Source organism: Procambarus clarkii, chromosome 27, assembly GCF_040958095.1.
Source record: "Procambarus clarkii isolate CNS0578487 chromosome 27, FALCON_Pclarkii_2.0, whole genome shotgun sequence".
Classification (NCBI taxonomy): domain Eukaryota; kingdom Metazoa; phylum Arthropoda; class Malacostraca; order Decapoda; family Cambaridae; genus Procambarus; species Procambarus clarkii.
In genome coordinates, this window is record NC_091176.1 from 11687653 (window position 1) to 11698810 (window position 11158).

At 36.0% G+C, this 11158-nt stretch overlaps 1 protein-coding gene across 1 annotated transcript; it reads right to left on the reverse strand.

Annotated features, from left to right (window-relative positions):
* Nucleotides 1–758: 758 nt before the first annotated feature.
* On the reverse strand, nt 759–7775 carry mRpL49 (mitochondrial ribosomal protein L49). The gene is made up of 4 exons (XM_045749316.2): nt 7337–7775; nt 6560–6641; nt 1939–2062; nt 759–1526 (listed from the first exon to the last, which is right to left on the reverse strand). Exons 1-4 carry the CDS (start codon nt 7565–7567, stop codon nt 1337–1339), a joined length of 627 nt encoding a protein of 208 aa, XP_045605272.1. The 5' UTR covers nt 7568–7775; the 3' UTR covers nt 759–1336.
* Between the last annotated feature and the right edge of the window lie 3383 nt (nt 7776–11158).

Here is an 11158-nt window from a genome sequence, read left to right on the forward strand (position 1 = left end):
TTCGGAGGCCATTATTTGTGAGAAAGCCAGGGTGTTGCACGAAGACCTTCTAAAGAATACCCCTGCAACGAGTGATGCAGATAAGAAAGAGTTTAAGGCAAGCAGGGGCTGGTTTGAAAAATTTAGAAAGAGAAGTGGTATCCATAGTGTTACAAGGCATGGGGTTATGTGATGTGATTATGGAAGGGGACTCCCCTTCCAAACAGTAACTCCTCTCCTCCTCCCCCCTCCTCACCATCTTCCATACGCCTACAGCACTCGACAGCAAGGTATGTAATAACTGGAACACAGTTTTGTAGGTTTATTTAGATGAATTAGGTAAATTAGGTATAAAAATTTAGTTTGATGTAGGGTTTTTGGGGTAGTCAGGAACGGATTAATTCATTTCCCTTTATTTCTTCAGGGGAAATTAACTTCGGAATGCGAGTTTTCGGAAGGCGAGGCGTCTCCAGGAACGGATTAAACTCTTATTCTGAGGTATGCCTGTATATATATATATATATATATATATATATATGCATGACTTGGGGGGGAGGATATAAATAGGAGCTACCTCCTATGGGGGCAACAGCACTTCTGCAGTTTCCTTTATTCTCATGTACTTATGATGGCTTTGTGGTAGTGGTATGGAAAGGGAATGGGACAGTGGTATGGGAAAGGGGTGATGTTATGGTAACTGGACAATATGGGGGAAAATTCTGCAATACTAAAATGTTATCAAAATAAAACAAACATTGGACTAACATTAATAAACAATGCATTATTATTTTTTATTTATAGAACTTTATACATATCCTGTACACTCGTTTTCCAGCCTCCTTCAACCCAAAATGAAGACGTTTACATGCCAGCACAATTGCTTTTTTGATTGGCTGTTCATCTGTGTTCACATGTCCAGGTGTCAAGGACATTTAATTTGTAAATACAATACAGTTTTAAAAATTATGAATCTTTTATAGTACTAAAAATACATAAGACTTGATAGTAGTAACAGTACAATCATAACTTGTGCTACATTATCTAATTTGCAAACAGATGTGTTCAACACAGTTATTATCACAAAAGAACCAATACACTTCCCACTGTCAGCCCCTCCGTCAAAAGCAAACAATCTTCAAAAGTTCAAATACTGTACATTGCAAGTCTCCATTCACCCAACAAGAGTCAGTTATGGTAATTGTAAATTGTTATCTTTCGTGACACTTTCAGTAACTCAAGTAGACACTTATAGAGCTAAAAAAAGAATATCCGAGGTTTTACTGCCAGAATCACTTAAAACAGCACTTTTAAGGTGCAAAAATATAACTTGCTTAAATTTACCTTGATTGCATGTAAACTAAAATCCCTTCTTTAACAGGAATTCTTTGATCTCACCCACAAGCTGTCCCTTGACCTGTATCATCTGATGGGGCTCATGAACACGTAGACACAGGATCTTTGGAGCAATAAGCGGTGTAAGATGCTCACGTAGTTCCTCGGCCAGTACGAAGATGTCGCCCTCGACATGTTTCACCGATGTTATGAATCTGAAAGAAATTTAAAATTTAATTTTACCACAAATTATTTACACAAAAAATACAAAGTTAGTGGCGTATCTTCACATACATAAAGTCAAAAATACTTTTGAGTATGGCAGCTGTCATTTACTAATGTTTGCATTATGCTTAAATCTAACAATCAGTAATTCATAGCTACAAAAGAAAAAGCTACAGATAACTGAACATTTGCAGAGTGACTCTGAAGGAACTAGAAATGGTCTCGCAGGAGACAGGTACTCTGTTGGTAAATATGCACCAGTACTTTTACATACACACACATTTGAAGCAGTAAATGCCCTCACACCAAAATCAATGGTGTCAAAGACCTACACCCATTTTAAAACACTTACCTTAATATAAATTAATTCTCAAATTTTTGTTAGAAATTGCTTTTTATTACCTTGACAATATAGGCTGGTGAAGCAAGTACACAGGTAACATATGACTGGCTGCCCGAGGAACAAAGTAAGGGTAGTCTCTTGGCCCAGCTGAAGGTGCAACCCATCCAGATGGGGTCACTTCACCTGTACAAAAAAAAAATGTTAAATGAAAAGTATTCCAACTCCCGACAACCTTTAAAATATACTTTATTCAGCATCTGGAGTACTGCTGTGAATGATTTGCTAGAAGTTGGTGATCATTCTCCCTAATGCTATGTAGACTATTGTCTATTTGGAGAATACATAGGTGTGTGGTTTGATATCTTTACCCTGATTTTCTTGTACTACCACCCCTAATTTATCTAGGCTGATGACTTCCCATCCCATAAAAATGATAAACAGGTAATGATGACAATCATAAAATATTCGGAAAACAAAAAATTCAATTTTTAGAAATTCATGAAATGGGTCATTTTCGTTTACCAACAGTTACCATCTCTAATGGCCCTGATGGGAACAGAAAGCTGGTGGCTTATCAAAAGGAGGCCCATTATTCCTTATGATTTTTAAAAATTAGTCAAAAGAGAAACAAGGCATCAATTGTTTGTTTAAAAGGAAACTTTAATGTACAGAACTAAATGCATGGGACAAAGCTGAAAAGATGCAAAAATAAAGAATGGAATCAAGTACTGTGGAGTACAAAATCGTAAATATAAGAGTAGGAATGAAAATAACTTAAGAGCTTTAAGAAAGGAGTATGCCTGTTAATGACTAGAGTGGCATGTGGCAATGAATACTATAAGATCTTGTGTTGCAGTTCAAAGAGTTTGCATCCAAAATTCAAGTCTGAAGGGGGGGTTAAGGGTTGTTGTGATTGCCTATGACCTGTTTGATGAAAAGAGCACCAAGGAATGAAGTATTATTCAAGATAGACACGAGACCAGGAGGATACTGTATAAGGTTATTTATATAACCGAGTCCCAGTCACTGAGCAGATTATTGAGCAACAACTGTTGTAAATGAACTGTTGGGAAGCATAGTTTTCCCATCATCCTGAAAAGAACAACTTTTAATTAAGAAACAAGTTCGTAAGAGGGAAATGGCTGCGGAAATAGAAAGGGGCAGGTTTCCTTTCCATTAAATTAGCTTTAGTCAAAATATTGTGGCCAATATGCAAGTGGGCAAAGAAAATTTCCTAGTCATGATTCAGATGATACAAAGAAGGCCAAAAGGAAGGAAAAATCACATTTGATCATGCCAAGTTCACTATTTGTTAAACTTTCCCTACTTCTCTATCTTTTAAATAAAATTTTATACAGTATATGATTGGGCAGTAATCCGTGAAAAAGAGCTGGTTTACAGAGAAAGGGCCAGATATTGTAGTTTCATTAGCCAGTCCAATATTCTACCAATGTGTTTAGATACCCCAATAAAACTACTTTTTGTGTTTACTCAAAATGAATTACATACAACCCTTTTTTTTTTTTTAGATACAGTATATGTAACTAAAGTATTATTGGAGTTAAATAATACTAGAGCTAGCAAGACATTTGTACAACCATAAATTATCTTTTTTTTTAATAATATCAGCATTCTAAGAGCATGTAGCATTTCATATAATGAAGCAGTAAAAATAATTAGTGCCAAGAAGTGGCATACAGATACTGTACTGTACATGCATACTGTGTACACATTGCCTTTGGAAAAACACACCCACTGCAGATTGTGAACCGTCAATACAAACTTTCAGCAGACACTGGAATAATTACTGAAAAGGTTCAGAGTTGCCTTAAAACAGCAGCAGACGTGATAAATTTGACATTTTATGCTGAAGCTGTGAGAAAGCAGATGACTAGACCTTCCGATGGTGGGATCTGTGATTCATATGTATGAATATACTGTATAGCCAAGGTCAGTGAAAAGGAATACAAGTACTGCAAGTAATACATGTATTCTACTGCCAAAGGGTTTTGACAGTATGTTTTGTGATTTAGGAAACACTGACATTTGTGTAAACTATAAATTGTTTACCGTGATATGCCATCAGTAAAATGTCATTAACTCCTGCTGAAACCGATTCCACCTAGACTTATACTTCTCATGCACTATTTGCAGTCGATCCCTGCTTTATCCCATTCACACACACACACTACTGTATGTATCTTCTTGGCCTTTCCCTTGTACACACACCTCAATTTTCCTATTTACTGACTTTTCCACTCCATACCCTTCACTGATATTGAAAATATTAAATTAAATCAATTCCATTTTATGTTTCGCCAACATCAATTTAGAAGACAGCTCTCATTATTAAATTTTCTCTTTAATAAAATTTTCAGAGCTTATGTCCAATACAAAAACATACAAAGTGTAACACCGTAAAGGTGTTTTTCATTTAAAATATACATAGTACAAGAGTCACAGACAAGATTTTGAGAGGCACCAGGTTGGCAGCCCCTAGTAATTAAATAACTCACACCTCTAAGTGTTTATGACCACCAAGGAACCAAGGTCAGGCCCACGTGAAGTTAAACTGGTTTCTGCCAAGCTCATAATTGCAGGCGGCTAGCCGGGGGTGACCTTCAAACATGCCACCAATTTTAGGTGTGGCTTCGTAGAGTGCCTGTGGCTATCTACTTGTGGGCGGAGTTAGCTAGTTGGTCCCCAATATATACCCAGGGTACTGTACACTTGGGAGACAGAGAGACAGAGGAGAACAGCCAGCAGACCAGAGCAAAGTACAGCATAGCCCGGGAGGCTGTCAGCCGGACGGGGCGAGACAACTACAGTCCCCCCCCTCTCTATATAACTATAGGCAGATACTTGGCGAGTTGAACATGAAAAGTGACGTAGTCGTGTTTACTAGTGTTGTGTGACTGTTAGGGGGAGACAGCTGTAGTGGTCTCGAATTCTGGTGTAATGACTCACTTTGTACATTAATAATGAACCTTCAGTTCGATTGCTTGAATTCTGATATTTATCATGCTAAATAAATAATTGATTCACTTACTTTTAATTTGATTTCAATTGTATTCCCGAGTTCTTGGAATTTCTGATATATGAAAACTAGAGTGTAGAGTACTCTTGAGTTAGGGACTGAAAGAATCTTGCCTGGAACATAATTCCAGTTAAAACATGATAATAATGACCTGTTTTTGACCAGCTTAGAGAATTTTGTGATACCGACAAGTTCCATTCCTTGTCTGGTATGTAATGGTCTTGAATGGATGGTGGCAGCCTTTTTACTTCTACTTATCTACCCTTCTACCTCTATCTCTACCACTACTTCTCTTACTCATTCCCTCCTCCCTTCTCTTCCGCCTCTCTTCCCCTTTCCTTTCACTTGACGACCCTCCTTACTCCTCCCACCCACTCCTCCCTCCTCTCTACTGCCCTCACCCCAAACCCTCACTAATTACTGCATTATTCATCTCTTTCCTTTCGTTTCTCTGATTCGTTCGTGGCAGTGAATTGCTCTAGAGTTCTCTTGAGTCGCGGGTAGCTGATCAGGTTACAATGCCCTGTGTTCGTGAAACCTAGGTAATCAAATACCTAGGTCACAAGGTGTTGAATTAGAGGCTGCAGTAGGGACTCTTGGGGGAGCTCTAGAATAGCTAACTGGGGGGTAGGATAATGGACAAAAGAGAGCTATTTCCCCCACTCCCCAGTTAGAATAGTTAACTAGGGGTGGGATAATGGACAAGAGAGCCCTTTCCCCTCCAACCCCCTCATTACAAAAGGATAACAAGAATCCTGCTTCAGCAAATTTTACAAGTCTAAAATATTTGACAAAACTCATTTGTGATGGTTGCGGGAACTGTAGATATCATTGTACTAGTACCGTTGCGGCATTACCTCTCGTCTGATCAAAATCACCCCTCTGCAGCCTTTGTAAGTATTGTTACATACTGTATAGTCACACATTATACAATTAAAATTCCCCTTGTTGGGGAAAGGAAGATTGTACAGTACTAGGGTTATCAAGGTTCCCCTACATCACCTACTGACCTTCCCTAAGATGAAACCCACAACAACTGGCTAACTACCAGATATGTATTTCATTGCTAGGTGAACAGAGGCATAAGGTGAAAGGAAACATGCCCAACTGTTTGTCCTGTATGAGATTAAACCCAGGTTTCTCTCTTGTGAGCCAAGAATGTAGTCCACTGTGCTACAGAACCCTTTATGACTGCTCTTTCTTGTCTGGTTTTATACCTTTTCTTTATCCCATTTGTTCTATGTCCATCTTATGTACACTTGCCACTAATGAGTTGGAAGTGCATTCATTTATCACAAAAAATATTTTACAGATAACAAATTTACCATTTAAGCTTGAAAATAAAGGGTCCCAGTAATAGAGTCTGGTTCATTCTCAACTTACAAACAAGAATTCCTGGTTTGAATTCCGGGCAGCATAGAAATGGTTGAGCGTGTTTCCTATTACCTCATGCACCTGTCCACCTAGCAGTAAATAGGTACTCAGGAGTTAAGTCAGCGTGTTGTGGGGTTGCATCCTGGGGGTCATAAATTTGACTGAGTGGAGGCCCTCAATATACTGTACTGTATGCCTAACATATACATATATATAAATTAGCTGCCTGTCCCTCAGGTAGTTAAATTAATTAAAATTTAAAATCATACCTGGGTTTACAGTTGGTTTTGGTATGGCCGTTGGCGGAATCAGGCGTTCTACATATGACCATTCTGCGGTAGACATTTCAACCTAAAAAAAAAAAAAAAAAGATCAATAAGATTGTCACATCACTACAAGAATAGTGTCTTTATTCATGGTAAGAGAAGGAATGCCTATAAAATATTAAATACTATTACTATACTGTATTTACAAAATGCTTGACAATACAGCATGGTTTTATGGTTTCTCACTGTTGGGGATAGGAAATCTCATGGTTACCGAGGTCACCCTAGGCAAACTACTGACCATACTCCAGATACAACCCATAGTGTAACTGCCCAACTCCCAGGTACAGTTGAATATCTATTTACATCAAAGTGAATGGATGCATCAAGTGAAAAGAAACGTGCCCAAACAGCTCTGTCCTGCCCCAACTAAACAGCTTGGTCGATAGAGCTTTGACCTCACACATGTGGGGTCCACGGTTCGAATCTCCTAGAGACCTGAACCGTGGAACTGAACCGAACTAAATAATTACACATTTTGGGCCAACGAGCCAAAGCTCAAACACTGCAAGCACAACTAGGTTAGTACTTTGGTAATTAGCAGTGCACCCTTAAAATCAGCCCAGAGCAATTAGAAACTGCAATAATCGAATTGTCCCAAATCACTGCTGCTTCTTCTTCTTGTGGAATGAAAGGCTAATGCTTCCCTCTCCAACACCCTGAATGTTTTAATATAACAATAATGAACAGGAGGTGGAGATATTAGTAGTAGATACTGACCTTCTCATAAGACTGAGGATGAGTGTGTTTGAGTGCGGGAAGCTTGGAGCTGGTGGGTGCCGAGGTGTTGGGGTCCACATAGTAAGTTGGAGGGTGGTTGGTTGGGGGATATTCGCCGGGGGGAGCAATAGGGAAGGAGCTTGAGGCCCCCCTGGACACACACTTCCACACTGGTGCCAACCTCACCAGGCCCCTGGTGGAGACGCCTCCAACACTCACCACTACAGCCATCTCTGCCTAATGGCACTAGCCTCCTGCTGTTGTTGTTGGTAGTGGGCTGGGGGCAGCTACAGCACCCCGTCTTATGCAATCCATTGATGCTGACGCAGCTGGAGCAGTAGTGCGCCACCTGTACTGGATATATATATTATATATTATATATGGCTACGTGTGGCCTGCAGGAATGGAAACATCAGACTCAGGGCGTCGTAACGCGATTCCTCCTCCTGCAGGCCCTGCTGGTCCTCCTCCCTCAGGTCATGGGCCGTTTAGGAGAATGGGAAGAAGAATATATATATATATATATATATATATATATATATATATGTCGTACCTAGTAGCCAGAACTCACTTCTCAGCCTACTATTCAAGGCCCGATTTGCCTAATAAGCCAAGTTTTCCTGAATTAATATATTTACTATAATTTTTGTCTTATGAAATGATAAAGCTACACTTTTCACTATGTATGAGGTCAATTTTTTTTTATTGATGTTAAAATTAACGTAGATATATGACCGAACCTAAGCAACCCTACCTAACCTAACCTAACCTATATATATAGGTAAGGTTAGGTTAGGTAGCCAAAAAAATCTCGGTTAGGTTAGGTTAGGTAGGTTAGGTAGACGAAAAAACATTAATTCATGAAAACTTGGCTTATTAGGCAAATCGGGCCTTGAATAGTAGGCTGAGAAGTGCGTTCTGGCTATTAGGTACGACATATATATATATATATATATATATATATATATATATATATATATATATATATATATATATATATATATATATGTCGTACCTAGTAGCCAGAACTCACTTCTCAGCCTACTATTCAAGGCCCGATTTGCCTAATAAGCCAAGTTTTCCTGAATTAATATATTTACTATAATTTTTTTCTTATGAAATGATAAAGCAACCTTTTTCTCTATGTATGAGGTCAATTTTTTTTTATTGGAGTTAAAATTAACGTAGATATATGACCGAACCTAACCAACCCTACCTAACCTAACCTAACCTATATTTATAGGTAAGGTTAGGTTAGGTAGCCAAAAAAAGCTAGGTTAGGTTAGGTTAGGTAGGTTAGGTAGACAAAAAAATATTTATTCATGAAAACTTGGCTTATTAGGCAAATCGGGCCTTGAATAGTAGGCTGAGAAGTGCGTTCTGGCTATTAGGTACGACATATATATATATATATATATATATATATATATATATATATATATATATATATATATATATATATATATATATATATATATATATATATATATATATATATATATATATATATATATGTCGTACCTAGTAGCCAGAACTCACTTCTCAGCCTACTATGCAAGGCCCGATTTGCCTAATAAGCCAAGTTTTCATGAATTAATGTTTTTTCGTCTACCTAACCTACCTAACCTAACCTAACCTAGCTTTTTTGGGCTATCTAACCTAACCTTACCTATATATATAGGTTAGGTTAGGTTAGGTAGGGTTGGTTAGGTTCGGTCATATATCTACGTTAATTTTAACTCCAATAAAAAAAAATTGACCTCATACATAGTGAAATGGGTAGCTTTATCATTTCATAAGAAAAAAATTATAGTAAATATATTAATTCAGGAAAACTTGGCTTATTAGGCAAATCGGGCCTTGAATAGTAGGCTGAGAAGTGAGTTCTGGCTACTAGGTACGACATATATATATATATATATATATATATATATATATATATATATATATATGTCGTACCTAATAGCCAGAACGCACTTCTCAGCCTACTATTCAAGGCCCGATTTGCCTAATAAGCCAAGTTTTCATGAATTAATGTTTTTTCGTCTACCTAACCTACCTAACCTAACCTAACCTAGCTTTTTTTGGCTACCTAACCTAACCTTACCTATAAATATAGGTTAGGTTAGGTTAGGTAGGGTTGGTTAGGTTCGGTCATATATCTACGTTAATTTTAACTCCAATAAAAAAAAATTGACCTCATACATAGAGAAAAGGGTTGCTTTATCATTTCCTAAGAAAAAAATTATAGTAAATATATTAATTCAGGAAAACTTGGCTTATTAGGCAAATATGGCCTTGAATAGTAGGCTGAGAAGTGAGTTCTGGCTACTAGGTACGACATATATATATATATATATATATATATATATATATATATATATATATATATATATATATATATATATATATATATATATATATAAAGTATATATATATATATATATATATATATATATATATATATATATATATATATATATATATATATATATATATATATATATATATATATATATGTCGTACCTAATAGCCAGAACGCACTTCTCAGCCTACTATTCAAGGCCCGATTTGCCTAATAAGCCAAGTTTTCATGAATTAATGTTTTTTCGTCTACCTAACCTACCTAACCTAACCTAACCTAGCTTTTTTTGGCTACCTAACCTAACCTTACCTATAAATATAGGTTAGGTTAGGTTAGGTAGGGTTGGTTAGGTTCGGTCATATATCTACGTTAATTTTTACTCCAATAAAAAAAAATTGACCTCATACATAGAGAAAAGGGTTGCTTTATCATTTCATAAGAAAAAAATTATAGTAAATATATTATTTCAGGAAAACTTGGCTTATTAGGCAAATCGGGCCTTGAATAGTAGGCTGAGAAGTGAGTTCTGGCTACTAGGTACGACATATATATATATATATATATATATGTCGTACCTAGTAGCCAGAACTCACTTCTCAGCCTACTATTCAAGGCCCGATTTGCCTAATAAGCCAAGTTTTCCTGAATTAATATATATATATTAATATATATATATATATATATATATATATATATATATATATATATATATATATATATATATATATATATATATATATATATATATGTCGTACCTAGTAGCCAGAACTCACTTCTCAGCCTACTATTCAAGGCCCGATTTGCCTAATAAGCCAAGTTTTCCTGAATTAATATATTTACTATAATTTTTTTCTTATGAAATGATAAAGCAACCCTTTTCTCTATGTATGAGGTCAATTTTTTTTTATTGGAGTAAAAATTAACGTAGATATATGACCGAACCTAACCAACCCTACCTAACCTAACCTAACCTATATTTATAGGTAAGGTTAGGTTAGGTAGCCAAAAAAAGCTAGGTTAGGTTAGGTTAGGTAGGTTAGGTAGACGAAAAAACATTAATTCATGAAAACTTGGCTTATTAGGCAAATCGGGCCTTGAATAGTAGGCTGAGAAGTGCGTTCTGGCTATTAGGTACGACATATATATATATATATATATATATATATATATATATATATATATATATATATATATATATATATATATATATATATATATATATATATATATATATATATACTTTATATATATATATATATATATATAAAGTATATATATATATATATATATATATATATATATATATATATATATATATATATATATATATATATATATATATATATATATATATATATATGTCGTACCTAGTAGCCAGAACTCACTTCTCAGCCTACTATTCAAGGCCCGATTTGCCTAATAAGCCAAGTTTTCATGAATTAATATATTTACTATAA

Coding starts and splice junctions, on each gene's coding strand:
- mRpL49 (XM_045749316.2), bottom strand. CDS start 7,567: ATGGCTGTAGTGGTGAGTGTTGGAGGCGTCTCCACCAGGGGCCTGGTG. Junction 2,063..6,559: donor AAAACCAACTGTAAACCCAG/GTATGATTTTAA, acceptor TTTTTTGTACAG/GTGAAGTGACCCCATCTGGA. Junction 1,527..1,938: donor CACCAGCCTATATTGTCAAG/GTAATAAAAAGC, acceptor AATTTCTTTCAG/ATTCATAACATCGGTGAAAC.